This window comes from Onychostoma macrolepis, chromosome 23, assembly GCF_012432095.1.
Source record: "Onychostoma macrolepis isolate SWU-2019 chromosome 23, ASM1243209v1, whole genome shotgun sequence".
In the NCBI taxonomy this organism is placed as follows: Eukaryota; Metazoa; Chordata; class Actinopteri; order Cypriniformes; family Cyprinidae; genus Onychostoma; species Onychostoma macrolepis.
The window spans coordinates 2,116,725-2,137,101 of NC_081177.1; the positions used below are offsets into that span (position 1 = coordinate 2,116,725).

Here is a 20,377-nt window from a genome sequence, read left to right on the forward strand (position 1 = left end):
TGTGTGCTTACTCCTGCAGCTCATGGTAGTGAATTACTATCTGGTGATGGTGGGACACGGGCTGTCCATCATATCGCTGCTCATCTCCATCTGCATCTTCTCATACTTCAAGTATGTCACATGAAGACTGATGATGATTATTAGAGCAGAATACATGGCTTTGATGAGACAGTAGTGGATCTTTATATGATGTTATTTCTGTGATCAAATCTGAATTTTCAGCATCATTACTGCAGTCTTCAGTGTCATATGATCTTCAGAAATCATTCTAATATGCTGATTTGCTGCTCAAGAAACATTTTATTTTTACAATTTTTACAATTTTACTATTTTTAAACTATTAAATTTTTTTTTTAGGAAAGAAATTATAGAAATTAATACTTTTATTTAGCAAGGATGCTTTAAATTGATCAAAAGTGATGATAAAGACATTTATAATGTTACAAAATATTTCTATTTCAGATAAATGCTGTTCTCCTTTCTATTCATCAAAGAAACCTGAAATATGATTCTACTCTGTTTTCAACATAATAATAATAATAAATGTTTTTTGAGCAGCAAATCAGTATATTAGAATGATTTCTGAAGGATCATGTAACACTGAAGACTGTAGTTATGATGCTGAAAATTCAGCTGCGCATCACAGAAATAAATTACAATTTAACAGATATTCACAAAGAAAACAGTTATTGTAAATAGTAAAAATATTTCACAATTTTTACTGCTTTTGCTGTACTTTGGATCAAAGAAATGCAGGCTTGGTGAGCAGAAGAGGATTGTTTAAAGGTGCCATAGAATGGAAAACTGTATTTACCTTGGCATAGTTGAATAATAACAGTTCTGTACATGGAAATGACATATCGTGAGCCTCAAACACCATTTTTTCCTCCTTCTTATGTAAATCTCGTGAATGCAAAAGACCACTGTAAAATAGGCGAATCAGAACATAACACAGACTGTGACGTTACAGTCGGGATCACTAATAGTTACGCCTCCAACATTTGCATATACCCGCCCATGTTCAAGGCCAGCCGCCAGCCAAACCATCAGAAGTTCTGCAGGTATTGTGAAGAAACAAGCGAGGACAACAGAGAAAATGGCAGATCATGGAAATAAATGTTATGTTCCAGGCTGTGCAGGGGATGTGAAGTGCAGGGATGGGTTGGTATCTGTATTCAGAAAGGCACGGAAAGCAAATAACGCGTTCTAATAAAATAACGCGAGCCACTAAAGGGACATGGTTAGCTTCCTGCTAGCGGTAGCCTGTTACATTACAGTACATAAGATTTCACTTACCACATAAACAGAGTAAGGAGAGATGACTGAGGATGATGGCGAATGATTTACAGATCCTGAGCACCACTGACAAGCATCTGATCTTGTAAAATGCGTGGTAAGTACTGCCGCTCCATAGTATAAACAGATCTCGAAAGCGAAAGTGAAAGTAAAAAGCGATCGTGCATTTGAAAGCAGTTTCAATGCCCCGCATATTAATAGAGGCTCCCTGATGCCCGCATTTTATATACAGTATAATTATTCAATTATATAACAACGCGAGAAAGTATTGAAATATATATTTTCCTCCCTGTGTTTCCTTCCTGTGAGCTACTGAAATGAGCCGCACTGTGAAACAGCCAATCAGAGCAGAGCTCAACATTATTATTCATGACCCTTCCAAATAAGCCAATAACAGACAATTTCATTCTAGGGAGAAATCCTAGGGTTGTAAATGCACATGTAAAACCGTTTCTGGAGATTTTTTTGCCCTTACCTAAGCCACATACCTTCTATGTAGATATCAGAGAACGATTTAAAATATTGTATCAATGCATTCTATGGCACTTTTAAAAAACATTAAAGATCTTACTGTTCAGAAGGTTTTGGCTGGCAGTGTAAGTGAATGGTTGTTGTCTGTGCAGGTGTTTGAGCTGCCAGCGAATCACTCTTCATAAAAACATGTTCACCTCCTTCATCCTGAACTCGTTCGCCACCATCGCCTGGTTCTACTTCGTCATCGGAGATCAGCAGAGCAAAACGGATTCGGTAGGTGCATATATATACTGTATATGACAGTGTAAATATATGAGCCTCATGAGCTGTCTCTCATAAACTTACTATAAAGTTTTCCAAACTGGGTCACGGGAGCCGCAAATGAATAGAGGAGAAAGCATTACAAACATGTCAAAATTAATGTATGCACTTTAAAACAACTAAGAACATCTGTTTTGTTTAAAAATCATATGTATGTTATTTAAATAAAATCTGCTTTATATATTTTTTTATATATTAACTAAAACTAAAACTGTTAAAAACATTTACGCTACTTGAAATAACATAAATGTTAACTGACATAAAAAAAACGTTTTGTTTCAGCCATTCTCATGTTTTTTTTTGTTTGTTTGTTTAGTTTAACTTGATTTACTAAAATAACTGACAAAATCAAAACTTAATTTACTGAAACAAAATCTGTTTTGTTAAAAAAAAAAATCATAGATATTTTTATATATTAAATAAAACTAAAACCATACAAATATTTTTTGTTACTTGAAATAAAATTAAAGGCAACATTTTTTTTTTAAACTTATTTTACTTCAGTTTTATTTCAGCAATTCTCATTTTTGTTTAGTTTAACAAAGTACCAAAATAGCAAAAACTAAGGAAACTAAAAGGAATAAATAAAAAGTAATAAGGTATTATTAAGTAATAAATATGGACATATTTTTAAAAACAACAAAAACTTGTACTCATGTACTGATGTATTAAAATATTCTAAAACATTTGCTAAAATGCAAGTAAAAGCAGAAAAAAATTTAAAATAAAATGTAATTGAAAATATTAACAAAAACTATAATAGTATCTCAATGAGACTAAAATAACACTGATGTAAATACATACTGTATATATATTCCTTTGTGTTAATTACAAATAAGCTTTCATAAACATTAAAAATAGTAAAAATAAAAACAGTAAACATTTCCTAGATAATATAATATTTATAGTCATTTTAATGTTTAATATTATAATAATTTCACATTTCAACCATTTGTTTTTGTACAGTTACAAAGTAAATATATTTATATATTTAATAACCTGTCACCATAATTCCTTGTGTATGTGTATGTAAAAATGCTTGGCAATAAATCTCATTCTGAAAAAAAAAAGAAAACAGTCATAAGGGTCAATTTTTTTAAATTGAGATTTATACATCATCTGAAAGCTTAATAAATAAGCTAATAAATAATCCATTAATGTATGATTTGTTAGGATAGGACGATATTTGGCCGAGATACAGCTATTTAAAAATCTGGAATCTGAGGGTGCAAAAAAATCAAAATATTGAGAAAATCAAGTTATTCAAATGAAGTTCTTAGCAATGCATATTACTAATCAAAAATTAAGAATTGATATATTTACGGTATGATCTTTACTTAATATCCTAATGATTTTTGGCATAAAAGAAAAATGGATAATTTTGACCCATACAATGTATTGTTGGCTATTGCTACAAATATACCCGTGCGATATATATGCTCCAGGGTCACATATGTGGATATTTTATGAAGTGGGTCCCTCGTGCTCATGTTGTTGTTGATGTTCAGTCTCAGATCGGCTGTAAGCTGTTGGCCAATATCATGCAGTACACGTCCTGCTCCAACTATTTCTGGATGCTGTGTGAGGGCATCTATCTGCACACGCTCATCATCGTGGCCGTGTTCGTGGGAGAGCAGCAGCTGGGCTGGTATTACATCCTCGGCTGGGGTTCGTACTGCTCTTATTTTTTCTGTAATTTAACTACAGTTACTTCTTATGTGATTGAACTTAATACTGTGTTTAGACTGTAGAACATTTATACACAATACAATAGTGGATTTAACATCAAAATTTAAAGTCTAACTTTAAAATGCATGCTTTTTATGTAACCTTCTCACTTTAAACACTTTGAATATTAACTTACTGGCTGTTTATTATTACTTAAAAAACTTAATGCATATTAATGTCTTATTCTGCAAGACCTTATTCTAAATCCTTAAACCTTCCCAATTCTTAAACTTGACTAGTTTACTAAGTATTAATAAGCAGTAATTAGGAGTATATTGAGGCAAAAGTCATAGTTAATAGTTAGTTAATAGTGAGAATGGGACTTTAATCTAAAGTGTGACCAGAATAATTAATTTAGTTATTTGAAAGAATTAAAAGAATCATTTTATGTCTATCCTTGTATCAACAATTAACTTGTCGAGGTTGATATAGGATTTAGAAAGTAATTGGTAATTAAATACTTTTTGGAGAAAGTCATTTGTGCAGTAATTTAATTATACAGTTGAAGATGTAATTAGTAACTAGCACTTAATTACTTTTTTAGAGTAATTTACCCCAACACTGATCATGACCTCATTGTCTCTCAGAAATGACTCATTTACTTATATAACTTATATTTGGGTACACTACCGTTCAGTAGTTTGGGGTCAATACAATTTTTTTTTTTGAAAAATGAATTATTTTATTCAGCAAGGATGCATGAAATTGATCAAAAGTGACAGTAAAGACATTTATAGTAAAGATATTTATAGACAGTAAAGACATAATGTTACAAAAGATTTCTATTTCAAATAAATGCTGTTCTTTTGAACTTTCTATTCATCTGTGAATCCTGAAAAATTAAATGCATCACAGTTTCCACAAAAATATTGTGCAGCACAACTGTTTTCAACATTGATAATAATCAGAAATGTTTGTTGAGCAGCAAATCAGCATATTAGAATGATTTCTGAAGATCATGTGACACAGCAATAAATTACAGTTTAGCATAGATTCACATAGAAAACAGCTATTTTAAATTCTAATAATATTTCACAAATTTTACAGTTATTATTGATCCCACGGTTTTGAATGGCAGTGCATGTATTTTATAATTATCTTCTGTTGACTTCATAATCTAATGTGCAAGAAATGAAAGATTGAGCTCTCTAATCACATCACCCAATGATTTTAGTTTTTTTCACTGCAAATATATTTGAGTCTGTTTTTTGCAGGTTTCCCAGTGATCCCTGCTGTCCTGCACGCCGTGGCCCGTCTGCTCTTCCACGATGACAAGTAAACAGCACATTTCTGGATTTCACACTTATAATTGAACTCTAAAGATGTAAATGTGCACTTTTTAATCCTGAAATGCCTAATATTTGACGTTTACTCCAGGTGTTGGATCATGAACACAAGCCTGCTGTACATCATACACATCCCTATACAAGTCGCTCTGCTGGTGAGCTTCATCATCATCATCATCATCAGTGCTGGGGAAAGTTGCTTTTAAAAGTAATGCATTACAATATTGTGTTACTCCATAAAGAGTTAGTTACTTTTTATGGAAAGTAATGAGTTACTTTACTTTTGCGTTAATTTTTGTCATCTGGGCTGGGTTTGCTTGTGTGTTTTTAATATAAAAAGTTTTATTTTTGGCAAATGTAAAAGCCCTTCCACACCAAAAGTGAAATGATTAAGCCTCAGGCTATTTTAATAAAATACAGTTAAATACAAGGATATATGTGAACCTGGATCACAAAACCAGTCTTAAGTCGCTGGGGTATATTTGTAGCAATAGCCAAAAATACATTGTATGAGTCAAAAATATTGATTTTTCTTTTATGCCAAAAATCATTAAGATATTAAGCAAAGATCATGTTCCATGAAGATATTTTGTACATTTCTTACCGTAAATGTATCAAAACTTAATTTTCGATTAGTAATATGCATTGCTAAGAACTTCATTTGAACAACTTTAAAGGCGTTTTTCTCAATATTTTGATATTTTTTTTCACCCTCACTTAAGAGGCACTTAAGACTGGTTTTGTCATCCAGGGTCACATTTGTGACCTGCGCTGGCCATGTGTGAATGCATATTTAGTCTAGAACTACAGTAAGATCATGTTCACACACAACGCTCTGCACTTACTCCTGATTTCTCTCAACATGGCAACACAAGAGCTGTCAGTCAATACATGAGAAACACAGTAACTAGCGATAGTTATTTGAAAAAGAAACTCAGATATTTTCTTGCAAATTCAAAAGTAATGCATTACTTTACTAGTTACTTGAAAAAAGTAATCTGATTACATAACTGGCATTACTCGTAATGCGTTTCCCCCGACACAGCAATCTTCAGTCTGTAACCTCGCTCTCCATCCGACAGGTGAACCTGTTCTTCCTGCTGAACATCGTGCGGGTGTTGATCACTAAACTGCGGGTCACTCACCGCACCGAGACTAACGTCTACATGAAGGCGGTCCGCGCCACCATCATCCTGGTTCCTCTGCTGGGCGCTCAGTTCATCCTGGTGCCGCTGGGACCCAGCGGACGCCTCTCTCGGGCCATCTACGAGCTCTTCATGAACATCTTTGCGCATTTCCAGGTAATGAACTTCCAGGTAATGGTCAAAAATGCATTACAGATGTGTAAAATCAGCCCGTAAGGACATTAGCATCAGCGTTTTGTTTCTGTAGCTAATTAAATAAACGCCTGCTTAAGCACTTCAAATTGCATTTTTAATATCACTAGCATAAAAAGTGCTGTTATTTCATTTTAAATGTTTTATTAAACATACATTTCTTTGAGACCTGTGTGACTGTACAGTGTTAGTGTTATTAATATAATATTATAGTTTTTATTAATTGAGTTGACCTTCCACTTCCAGCATGACAAATAAACAAAAAATAACATGGTAACACTTTACAATAAGGTTCATTAGTTAACAACATTAGTAAACATGAACTAAGAATGAACAATACTTCTACAGCATTTATTAATCTTAGTTAATGTTAATTTCAGCATTTACTAATGCATTATTAAAATCATAAGTTGTGTTTGTTAACATTAGTTAATGCACTGTGAACTAACATGAATAAACAATGAACAAATGTATTTTCATTAACTAACATTAACAAAGATTAATAAATAGTGTAATAAATGCATTGTTCATTGTTTGTTCATGTTAGTTAATACATTAACTAATGTTAAGAAATGACACCTTATTGTAAAGTGTTACCCATAACATCAACAGGGATTTTTTATTTATTTATGTTATTGTAATCATTTACACATAATTTGAATATTTTTCCTGTCCATTTTTATTTTTATGTTTTCCCTTTTCATTTTAGTTTTTGTTAATGTTTTAGTAATGTTTTTAATGGATTTTTGTCATTTTTATTATTTTATACAGTGGGGCAAAAAGTATTTAGTCAGCCACCAATTGTGCAAGTTCTCCCACTTAAAGAGATGAGAGAGGCCTGTAATTTTCATCATAGGTATACCTCAACTATGAGAGACAAAATGATGAAAACAAATCCAGAAAATCACATTGTAGGATTTTTAAAGAATTAATTGATAAATTCCTCGGTAAAATAAGTATTTGGTCACCTACAAACAAGCAAGATTTCTGGCTCTCACAGACCTGTAACTTCTTCTTTAAGAGGCTCCTCTGTCCTCCACTCGTTACCTGTATTAATGGCATCTGTTTGAACTCGTTATCAGTATAAAAGACACCTGTCCACAACCTCAAACAGTCCAACTCCAAACTCCACCATGGCCAAGACCAAAGAGCTGTCAAAGGACACCAGAAACACAACTGTAGACCTGCACCAGGCTGGGAAGACTGAATCTGCAATAGTTAAGCAGCTTGGTGTGAAGAAATCACACAAAGGGACCAGGACGACTGATCCGTGTAAACGAAAGAGTGAATGGGGCCATGTATCGTGAGATTTTGAGTGAAAACCTCCTTCCATCAGCAAGGGCATTGAAGATGAAACGTGGCTGGGTCTTTCAGCATGACAATGATCCCAAACACACCGCCCGGGCAACGAAGGAGTGTCTTCGTAAGAAGCATTTCAAGGTCCTGGAGTGGCCGAGCCAGTCTCCAGATCTCAACCCCATCGAAAATCTTTGGAGCCCGTGTTGCCCAGCGACAGCCCCAAAACATTACTGCTCTAGAGGAGATCTGCATGGAGGAATGGGCCAAAATACCAGCAACAGTGTGTGAAGACTTACAGAAAACGTTTGACCTCTGTCATTGCCAACAAAGGGTATATAACAAAGTATCGAGATTAAATTTTGTTATTGACCAAATATTTATTTTCCACCATAATTTGCAAATAAATTCTTTAAAAATCCTACAATGTGATTTTCTGGATTTGTTTGTCTCATAGTTGAGGTATACCTATGATGAAAATTACAGGCCTCTCTCATCTTTTTAAGTGGGAGAACTTGCACAATTGGTGGCTGACTAAATACTTTTTTGCCCCACTGTATCTATATAGTGTTTGTTATTTTTTTTTAAATGAGATGATGCTTAAAAAAATTATATATATTTTCTCACAATTCTTACTTTTATTTCTCGCAATTCTAAATTTATATCTCACTTTTCGGATGTTAACTTGTATATAAAATCATAATTGTGAGAAAAAAGTTAGAATTGTGAGAGGAAATGTTTCAATTACCTTTTTTTTATTTTTGTATTCCATGGCAGGTTTCAATTTAATGGACTTTCATATTCAGTTTAAGTTAATTTTATTTCAAATTACAAAAATCTTTCTAATGGTTTTGATTTTAGTTATCAATAATAAGCTGGTCTTACAGTGTGTTTTACTGAGAGTTTGTTTCTGCAGGGTCTACTGGTGGCCGTAATCTTCTGCTTCTGCAATGGAGAGGTATGACTTAATTATTTTATTAATTAATAATTAATATCTAATTAATCAGCCCCATTAATCTTCATTAAAGCACTTTAGATGAGCATAAACTCTTGAGGATTGTAGTGGCCAGCTATGCAGTATGTTTATCATTTCCAGCATAAACCAGAGGTAATATTAACAGTGATTTTGAACTTTTTTTCTTGTAATTATTTAATCAGACTATTAAAACATTGTTACATATTTTTACACAAAATTCAAATAAAATGCAAAATAGTAATATTTTCATCCTTGTTTTTATTTACGAAATAATAATTGGATGCATAATTTCATGTGACAGCAATGTCTAACATTACTATCTGAAACATTTTTGTTGCATAATGTTTGTATATATATATATATATATATATATATATATATATATATATACAAACATTATGCAACAACAAAAAACTTATGTAAAAGTATGAAAAACTTATGTGCACCCCTGTATATGTGTATATATATATATATATATATATATATATATATATATATATATACAGGGTGCACATAAGTTTTCAGCCTGGTTCTCATATGAGAACCTGGAGATTTGGTTTGGTTCTCACACGGGCATGTAGTGTGACCCATAAAATATAACTATAAAAATTATTAATAATAGTGATAATAATATTATTGCACTTTATTTAGTTTTTTTAATATAAAATAACTAACTAAAAATAATAAACTAAATAATCAAGTGTGATAATACTATTGTATTTAAAAATAAAAAGGCAGTATTACATACAAATGCAATTATTTTATAGTAAACTTAAAAATAAAATGTTATTATTATTTGTATTATTATCATTATTTTTATTTTTATTTTCATCATTTTTAAACGTAAAATGAGCAAGCTTTTATTTTGGCGGGTTGCCGGCAAGTAAGTATTATGCGCTTCCGGGTTTAGCGCTGCTGATGGAATTGCGTCAGCGAATGAAATGTCACAGACAGTTTTGCTTTGAAAATGGCAGCAGCTAGCCTAGATTATGCTTTCAGTTTGAATAGAAATCTTATACAGTACAGTTTGTCGATCTAAAATGGTAATTGTGCATTAACAGCTGTCAACCATGTTGGTACGCAAATGCGCTGTCAGAACTTATTTACGCAGCGCATTTTTAATTTTGGTCGCGCATGCGGACCTGCTAACCACTTATGTGCACCCCTATATATATATATATATATATACATATATATACAGTGATGGCCAAAATGATTAGAACACTAGTCTTTTCAGCAGCTAAAAAATGGTTTTAAGTCAGTTATTTCTATCTTTTGCTGTAGTTGTAACAGTCATGGACTTTTAGTTGTGTTTTTCCCTGTTCCTCATCTCCTGTCTTTTGTTCCTTTGACCTAGTTTTCCTGAGTTTCCCTGATTAGTTATTCTGTTCACCTGTGTTCATTCAATTATTTCATTAGTCTCTCTCTTGCTTTTGTATAAATTCTCCCCATTTCTGTTCTGTCCTGGTCGGTTATTATTTCTTCATCTTGTGCTACCCCTTGCTCCTGGATTCCTTCTTTTTCTTGTGTGGATTTATCATTAAAAGACTGTTATTTGGATTTCTCTTGCGTTGTGTGCTTTTAATAGCACAGCAATGTTAAAGTATAGTGTGTCAGTAGGAAATATCAGTTTACATTTCCAAACATTCATTTTGCCATTAATTGTAATAATCCAGTGAGATTTTTGAGATCTGATCTGATCATCATCAGTCTGTCTGGAATGACATGAAGAAACAGAACAAACTGAGACAGACTAAATCCAGAAGAACTGTGTCTCCAAGATGCTTCAAGAAAGCTACCTGCAAAGCTCCTGAAAAACAAGTGCACCGAGGGCAAAAGCTGCTTTAAACGCAAAAGATGCTCACTCCAAATGTTGATTTAATTTAGTTAATAGAAATTAATTGATAAATAAAATCTATTTGCTTTGCAGGTAGGTTTCTTGAAGCATCTTGGAGACGTTGCCACAGTTCTTCTGGATTTAGTCTGTCACAGTTTGTTCTGTTTCTTCATGTCATTCCAGACATACTGATGATGATCAGATCAGATCTCTGTGTGGAGCACAAAAATCTCACTGGATTATTACAATTAATGGCAAAATTAATTTCCTAATGACACACTACAGCAAAAGATATAAATAACTGATTTAAAACCATTTTAGCTGGTGAAAATACTAGTGTAATTTTGGCCACCACTGAATATATATATATATATATATATATACCAAAACCAAATTGCCTTTGGAAAATTAAAGACAAACTGATCTGAAATGCTGTTTAAAAAAAAAACATTTAGTAAGCTATGCAGTATGAAGCATGCAGTACACACTATTCAGAAAAAATATATAAAGTATATAATGAATGTTTTTTACATATAAATATAATTACAATATTTTATATAGTGTGCTAGTGTTTTATTCTAAAGAAACGAACAAACAAGTTGTATGATACATGCAGGTACAGTCGGCGCTGCGGCGTAAGTTTGCGCAGTATGGCTGTCAGTGGAAGTGCCGGCGTCTGGTGACCACTGACTCTCACTGTAACTACCACACCAACTCCATCACCGAGACCAGCCGCGTCACCATCGGCCTCGAGCACGGCCCCGACAACACGAGCGGCACCGTACATGCAGTCAACGGCCAGAGCAACGGCAGCGTCTGCTCCAGCAACGGGCCCAAGAGCTGCGACGTCCTCGAGTCCACGGAAATATGACCGTCTGTCTCATCATGTGCACACAATATAACCAACACTACATAGCACTCCCAGCTAACACACATTCTAAGAACAGTTTGCTAACATTTATATTAAATCTGCAATCTGTAAGTTTTGCCTTTTTGTCGCCATCTCTGTTTGAAACCAGCAATTGCAGTTATTTGCGCAATTATCTTTTTTACGTGGGTTGTGCTCCGGCACGGCTCCAGCGCAGATGAATCCAATGCATTGAGGTGAATGTGTGGCTGTCGGCCACCGGTGTGGATATTTACTGTACTTTGCAATCACAGATTCTAGCCTGCGTCTTGGAATATATGACCCAAATAAGAATTTTCACCGTATATTGTCATCTGAAGAAGTAAGTAACAAGTCTGCCAAGTTTGTTCTGACCAACTGAGGGAAAAAAAGCATTACAATAAATCGCACTACCAATGGTGATTTAATATAAAGATCGGTTAGCTCATATCACATCAAACCATGCAAAGTATTATTATTGTTATACTTTATTCTCAAATTATTGATGTTAACAACATCAGCATTGTTTGACTATGCACTGTAAAAAATTCCGTAAAATTTACGGTAAAAAAACGGAAGCTGTGGTTGCCAGAATTCTACCATTAAAAAATACAGTAGCAACATTTTAGGTTTTACAGTTTTAACTTAAATTTACAGTATTTTATTAACTGATATAATGTTAATATACCAACCTATTGAAGTACTGAAATCTGTTTTGTACCTTTGTAATACACTGATAACCACTAAATGCAGGTGATGAGAAAGTCACATGATGAACCAAAGCCCATCACAAGCAGCTTTAAATAATAACGTATATAGAAGGTGCACAGTGTCATTCACACAAACACTAAACACCATCATGGTGAGAGTCATTCAACTGAAATATGCAATAAACATTAATTTAACAACATCAGATGTACCATACAACCATAATAAACATAACTGATAAGAAAAAACTAAGAAACATAGTTATTTCAAAGAAAAAAACATCCAATTTGAAATGCAATGCAGGGAATTCTGGGAACGTCAATTTACGTTTTTTTCCTGTATATTTTACATTCTTTTTCACTTCCAAAAACAGTATTTCACCGTAAAATTGTCTGAAATGTCTATTACAGAATTTCACCATATATATTAGGGGAACTTACCGTTAACCATTTAACGGGTTTTTACTGTAGCATTTTCACAGTTTTTTACCGTTCAAATCACGGTATTTTTTTTACAGTGTGTGTATAGTCCGTTTAAAAAAAATTTTAAATGTCAGAAGAACGTCCATCTAAAATGTTTAAGAAAAGCGTTCCATAAACAATGTATAAATAATGTCTTTTGTCCTAACATTTGGGAATGTTATTTAAAAGCAGACAACTCAGAACGAACGTGTTACTAGAAGAATATTAGTTCGTAACTTTGTGAAAACCAGCAAGTTAGCTAAAGTTCTGAGAACGTTCCCTGTTAGCTGGGTTGTACTTCTGTAATGTACCGTATGACGAGTTAAAGAGTTAATTGTTTTTGTTATGGATTAATACATGTATTGGTGTTTTGTATGTACTTTTAAACACTTTGTAGCCTATTTGTACATTTAAACACATTAGTCTGACTGTAAAGTTGCTGTTGTTCTCATTTATTCAGTCTAAACTGATCACGTATTTATATTTCAATATAAATGGAAGGACTGTGTATGTGTTCATATGGAGAAACAAACAGATATTTCGCTTGTCCGTCTTCCGCCGCTCCGTGTCGTGTACCATATGCGAACTAATTAGTGGACTTGTTGGTATTATCATCCAATACTGTAGCAGATGTTAGGTAAACTTGTTTTGGATATGTGGTTATTGCCAGGAGTGGACTTAACCAATAAGCAAGGTAATCAGCCGCTTAGGGCCCCGGGGAATCAGGGGGCCCAATCTGATACTGGCAAAACATATTTGCCAAATGCTCCAGTGTGTATTTGTGTTCTGGAGAGTCTCAAATGTTGGCTCATCTCTCAAAACGCATAGTTTTTGTCAAACGCTGAGTTCTGCAAGCTTGCGAATCCTCTCATTATAACAATGTGTAGATATGATGTAAAGAAGAGATTCATTGTGCAGAGTAGAGAGCTTCACTGATTAATGGAAGTGAACGACAGGCAAGATTACACAGCCTAGAAAATGTGGAGAGAGTCATTAAAAGCTTTTAGTGATTATAGAGGGAGCGCTCTTTGTGCACTTTCTAGGCTGTAAAATCCTGTCTGTCTCAGAACGGATACACTAACCTCAGAGAAGAAAGTATCATGACGTGTCATGACAGTTTTGTGTCATGATTTTATTCGTCTTGATGTTTCAAAATGACTCACTTGTGTGCTTTTCCTGGGCGCTCTGGCGTAAACTGCCACGCACTCGTATAAATGCACGCATGCAATGACTGGAGATTTTTGCTTAATATTAGATTACATTTTACGATTTGTTTCTCGGCAAATCCTTTTGTATGCCTTTGGAACACTTGGAATATGGAATGCGTTGCATGGGATAATTTTATGACCTTTGAATCCTTTTTGTAAAAAGATTGAAGAAGGTTACAAGGACAAGTGTAAGCATTTTTTTATAATGTCTTCATTTGTGATCGAAAAAAAAAAAGGTATAGCCTAATATGACTTTAGAAGAGCATCAGGTTGACTAAATTATTTACTTAAATTGTGAAGGGGTAAATTATAAACTACGAGAGAGAGTGCGAGCAAAATAAGGGTTAGGCATAAAAGAACACATAGTTGTTGTGTTGGGGCCCCATATACCTGAAATTTGCTTGGGGCCCCCGAATCACTAAGTCCGCCCCTGGTTATTACTAGGGTAGTGCACTAAGTAGTGCGCATGTGCTCTCGGGAGGCTTGCACATTTCAACTGTGCGCGAGATTGAGTGGAAAGCGGAATATACCAGGACTTTTTGTATGTATAAAGATATGATGTTGTAAATAAGCTGTTGTATAGCTAAGCACTTGTGTTTTTCACTGAATGTATCTGTTTCATTTATGTGTCTGTGTTTTTATGATTTACTTTTTGTGGTTATTATGGGAAAACGTGAAGAGACAACATTCCACTTTGACTTGTTAATATCGGAATATCACTATTTGTGTAATGAATGCAGTGAAACTCAATTAAAGTACTTGCATTTGAACTTTCGTGACTGTACTACATGAGGAATTGTTGTTCCTCCCATTTGCTTTTTTTACATTGACTATCACTCGTATCAGATACAACAATAATTTCACAAATATTTTTTATAATATACTGTGAATTCAACATTCACTTCAGTGGTATGAGATGACTGGATGTTTTCAACTGATTTCCTATTGAACTGTCAGCAACTGAACTGCAGCTCAAATTATTTCAAATATAGTGAATTAAGCTCCAAACTGCATCATAATGCACAATGGAAATATGGATATTTTATTTCAATTAATCTCATAAAACCAGTGAGCTAAGCCAGTAGTAGAACTGTACAGTGTCGTGTAAACATGTCTGACTGAGCGAAAAAAGCGTTGAAACAGACAAACCGATTCAATTGAGTCATTTATGCTGGAACCGCTCTGATTCAAATTCAACTTTGTGACTTCGATCATACAGTTCAAACGATTCACCAGTTCCATAGAGCCATTCATTTTTGAATTTCGAATGCTTGATGATTTTAAAAAGCATGCAGTGATCTTTTCCGAACTTCGGAGTATGTATCATGAATCATTTGATTCGGATCAGAGCTTTGGAGCACGGATCGCGAATCACGAATCTTTTGATTCAGATTGGGACTTCAGAGCATGTGTTGTGAATCTTTTTTCTGATTTCTTTCTTTCTCTATTAAGGCAGTACAGTTGTAAAAAAGAAAAAAAGAAAGTATACCCAGATACAAATCCCTTAAGAAAATGAACCATTTGGTGTTTGTTTGTTTGTTTTTTCTTAGTAAAACCATAGTTAATTTTCGTAAGGGATGTGTTGCCAACAAAAAAATAAATAAAAGTGATAAATTTACACCTTAAGAGGACACATAGGATGAATATAGAGATGCAGTTTTCACTGTTTTCAGATTAACAGAGCTTTGGATACTTTCCATATCCTTGTCATATCAACTTTGAATAAAGACAAGAGGAGTTTAGAGACAGTTTTTTGTTTATGTATGTGAAATTGAATTAAGTTATCTTCCTATTCTCTTTTGAGTAGTCAAACAATCCAAAGAAAACATCTTTAAAACTGAAAGAGTAGTCACTTACAAAATGAGACTGGATGAACATTAAATAAATCTGATCAAAATGTCTCTGTGTGGGTACACTAACAAAACCAGTGAATGAATCTTCCTCAGAAGAGACAAAAACAGCAACTCACTTCAGTGTCTGACATATATATTATAATTCCGTAACCAAAAACTAACCTTCCAGAAGAGTTTGTTGTGATACCCTAAAGATAGCTTATAGCTACAAAACGTTCTCTAATGGTTATTTTTAGGTTTTTATAAACATAAACAAACCTTTCCAAAACATTACTAACATTTCCAGAACTTTGCAGGGAGGTTTTTGTTGTAACCTAAAGAGACAGTTTCCTAAAGATTATTTTTTTAGGTTTTATTTTACATGTAGCCTATTTTACCCTATTTACCCACAGCCTCTGCACCACATTCTCTCTATGGTTCCTGAGGAAGCTACACGGATCCTTGTAACATAAATAGACGCAAAAGTCCGTGAAGTTTTCATTTATTTATCAGAAAAGCGTTTCAGGATACTGAGTCATGTACAAATGCATTGTTCATATGAATGCAGAATGAGTCACTCTCAAGATGCGTTTTCCTCATACTCAACACAAGAAGAATGGAACAGTCCATGAAGGATATCCAAGCTTCTGTTGAAATGTTCCTCACTGAATTCACCCTGCTCTTTATTATAGTGCACAGCAGACGCACATTGAGTCGCTATCCATCTGATGTTGCAGCATAGAACTTTTTTGGGATTTTATTCTACAACCTGGTTACCAGGCCATGTTTTCAACGACTAAATGATCTTATCTTTAACACTACGGAATTTTAGCGAATTCTTTTAATGTCTTGATCTTCAGAAAAGGACGAGGTCCCACCGAGATTTGAACTCGGATCGCTGGATTCAAAGTCCAGAGTGCTAACCATTACACCATGGGACCAACGCGACAACAACGCGAAATAACTCCATTAGAAAACTTCAACAACCGACCTGCAACCATTTACACTCAAGTAGACATCTACACGAGATTAAATCACATAAAGAAACATTACAGCTGCTGTTTCGCCATGTGTATTAATCCATGAACGTTTAGCTTGCTAGCCACAACACGAAGTGTCCTGTGTTATAATAAAGTGCTTCAAATAAATACAGTAGGCTATATAGCCTATAATTAAAATGTAAAACTACGGGGTTATGATACAGTAAATAGTTAAACTAGGAATATCACGACACTTTGATATGATACTGAATGATCATTATATTAGCTTACCATGGTACATATAAAAACGTGGTTCAAAAACATTGGCATGTTTTTAATGCAAAACTTGTAGTCATTTACCAAAAGAGCGCTCTTTTTGGTAAATGACTACAAGTTTTGCAGGACTGTGATGTAGTAGCGTAATTTCACTTTCAAACAATTATTCCTGAACTCAGTTGCCAAACTCAAGCTAATCAAGTTTAATAAACCATCACCTCAGCAGAGATTATTTTATTCTTCATTATATTATTCATAAACTGTGAACTCAACCGAAGCATCAATAATTCAAACATCTCCTTCATATGAGGTGAAAAGACATGCTTAAACAGTGTGAACGAGATGTTTAATTAATGGACAGCAGCAAGCTAACAAAAATATGCTAAAGTTTTTCTAACGTCCTCACTAATTTATGAAAACATTGTTTACATCCGATTTTTTTTTCTTGGTGAGCCTTATAACATTAACGTTTTATAATTTAGCGAACGTTTTGAATGTTCACCATCTGAAAGTCAGTAGTACGTTCTATAAAAGTTAAACATGTTCAACTCATGTTTCAGAATAAAGACGTATAAATAATGTTTTGGTGCTAACATTTTGATAACGTTTTAACGACCCGATAACTTTTAAATGAACGTTCTATTTAAGTTACTCGAAGAATGTTTTTTTTTTTAGAACTTTGGGAGAACCTTGACAGAACGTTAGCCAAAGTTCTGAGAACGTTCCCTGTTAGTTAGAATCGAATAGAATAGAATTTACTGGGCTAATTAAAATGCAGACACTGCGTGTTGTTGAAGCGCTACCGAAGCAGATTAGTCTCGATCCCGCTGCTGTTATCGGCTGCTTTATTTACTCAGGTTTAGACAGTTTTACAGCAGTGGAATCGTTAGTGCATTTATTGTTTGTGTTCGTGTGTCTTTATGCTTGTGTATTCTGTCAAGATGTTTTCTCAGCTCTGTCTTGATTTATTCATGACATCTGTGACGCAGAGCTGGAAACTCATGAATTACTACTGATCGACCTCCAGACGTTCCTGCAGCCGGAGAAACTCTCCAGACTATCACCAGTAGATGGAGGTATAAACCAGAAAATCTGCTAAACCACCACAGCAGGAGTCTAGCAGGACTTGACAAGTCCTTTTGGAGGAACTGCAGATGAAATCAGCCCTGCGTCCCAATGTGTATACTATCCACCCTATCTGCCCTAAATAGTATTGAAAATTACTACTATCACATAGAATTTAGGATGGATTAGTATGCACATTGGGACGCAGGCCAGGATTCACTCAGCTCAGTCTGGGAATAATCTGTGACCTTTTGACCTTGTGAGTAATCCGGATGCAGAACATGTCTGTTATAGCTGGACGTTTATTGCATTCCAAGAACAACTACCTAGCTAACAAAATATGTTCGAAGAAAATTTTGCTTAAGTAAAGTTATGAAAACGTTCAAAGCGTCGTTTTAAAATGTTTTAAAACACGTTTTCTTGGTTGTGTGAACATTAAGGGAACATTCCATTTGATCATTTTCCAGTTCTTGGAACGTTATGAAACAAGTAGAGAGTGTTAATGTTTACAAATGTTTAACTAAAACGTTTCAGGAAAAAAAAAAAACGTTCCATTGAACAATGTATAGTAATCTGAATGTGACTGAAGGCCAAACAATTTATTAAAGACCAGACAATAACGTTACTGGAGAAACATTTCTTCATAACTTTGTTTGAGAACGTTTGTCAAAGTTCTGAGAATGTTCTCTGATAGCTGAAGAAAGAAAAAAAAAATCATGTTGCATTTTTAAAGAACTACTGAAATCAGGGCTGCGTTCAGCCCCGAAAAAACGGTGCAAAACTTTATTAAACAGAAACGGTGGCGTGTTGAACACCTTGTTCTGATGACGCAAGAGTTGCAGCTATGGCAGCTGAGAAGGCCATTCTTTGTGTTCTTTTTGAAGAATTTTCAGAGCCTGATGAAATCGGTATAAATATGTGTTTAATACTGCAAAATACACTCGATGTTACCGTCACTGCCCTGCTGTCCAGAATAAAAGAGAACATCCCAATCGAGTGAAGGATTTGTGGAAACTGGATACTAATTATTGTGATCCAACATTTGCCTCGCATTTCAGGATGAAAAGACAAACATTTCAGATGAAGGATAATCCACGTCTTACCTCCGAGACTGTGTTATGATCTATATGACCTTATTATTTTTTCATTGTGAATACTAGGCTTATCATTATTGCTGATCACTGTTGTTGTGCTGTGTTATTGTAATATTTACCATTATATAATCAGAGGAGCATAGAAACGTTTATGAAAGTGTCACTCACAATACAACAGCAAAAATATAAATATGTAGTATTTTTATGTTACATTAATCAGTGTCTAGCACACCTTCCTAAGGAAAGGATACGGACCAGAAGACATTGCAATTACTACATAATATTTAGACAGACTTAAAGAAGTTCCAGATCTATATTTGTGCTCTTATTATTTCAGTTATGTTGCCTTTAATGTAAATAAACATGTGCAAACAATATACTTGCTCTTGTGAATTTATTTTGATGTTAATTACATTTACTTACAAATTCATCATCATCATGTAACATATGCTATGTTACTATAAAACTCTTACGACAAACACGTCTTCTAATATCTTCAATTGTTGTGTATACCGAGCCGCAGCGGACACATATTAAATGACTTCACTTGGACTCATTGTGCGAGCTGTCTCTTTAATACCGCGTGGTTTACATACAAGTTGCTGCTGACTGGGCTGACATTTTTGACACACCCACCAAACAAGAGAAAACCTATCTCAAACCCTGTTGCACACCGTTTCCAGGAAACATGTCGTTCAACCTGGAAACCGTAGCAAAACGTTAGGTCTGAGCCTGAACATGCCCCAGTTTTGTCTTGTGTGTAGGCTATAAAAACGTGTGAACATTGTTTTAAACACTGAAATGTCCAGTTTCTTCTTGGGATTATAGCATTGTTTAAATGTTACTAAAACATTTCTTACAACATTCTACTAACTTTATTTTCACCCAAAATATAACGTTATTTGAATGTTTATTTTTAATATTCTAAGAACGTTAAAATGCCCAGTTTTCTTGTTGTGATTAAAAACCATTAGTTAAAAGTTACTAAAACGTTTCTTATATCATTCTACTTATTTATTTCATTAACATTATTTGAGCATTTATTTTTAGCATTCTAAGAACGTTTTCTCTCAACATTATGACAACGTTCGTCAGATAAAATTACCTTAAGGACAATTCAAGAATGTTGTTTTAAGAACGTTTTCTCTCAACGTTATGAGAACATATATAAAATTTCTAAGAACATTCCATAAACATTACTTTAAGAACATTTATGTAATTATTAAATAATGTTAATGTTAAAGTTGTGAGAGTGTTCCCTGTTAGCTATAACTCTTGATTTTCCATCAGCATTGTTACTAGATGTTGACATTTAA

General features: G+C 34.0%; 1 protein-coding gene and 1 non-coding gene across 3 annotated transcripts in view; one reads left to right on the top strand and one right to left on the bottom strand.

The window, feature by feature from the left end:
* calcrl2 (calcitonin receptor-like 2) overlaps positions 1 to 14,584 on the top strand; it is a 34,276-nt gene extending 19,692 nt beyond the window's left edge. For both annotated transcript variants that reach the window (XM_058763513.1, XM_058763512.1), the window contains 8 exons: positions 20 to 111; positions 1,920 to 2,043; positions 3,600 to 3,759; positions 5,034 to 5,094; positions 5,197 to 5,260; positions 6,188 to 6,406; positions 8,655 to 8,696; positions 11,168 to 14,584. In XM_058763513.1, coding sequence (XP_058619496.1) covers positions 20 to 111; positions 1,920 to 2,043; positions 3,600 to 3,759; positions 5,034 to 5,094; positions 5,197 to 5,260; positions 6,188 to 6,406; positions 8,655 to 8,696; positions 11,168 to 11,422 — 1,017 coding nt within the window. In that variant the 3' untranslated portion in view covers positions 11,423 to 14,584. The remainder of the gene's footprint in view (positions 1 to 19; positions 112 to 1,919; positions 2,044 to 3,599; positions 3,760 to 5,033; positions 5,095 to 5,196; positions 5,261 to 6,187; positions 6,407 to 8,654; positions 8,697 to 11,167) is intronic.
* Positions 14,585 to 16,515: 1,931 nt separating this feature from the next.
* Positions 16,516 to 16,587, bottom strand: trnaq-uug (transfer RNA glutamine (anticodon UUG)). The gene has a single exon. It is a non-coding gene; the product is annotated as a tRNA-Gln (tRNA).
* Between the last annotated feature and the right edge of the window lie 3,790 nt (positions 16,588 to 20,377).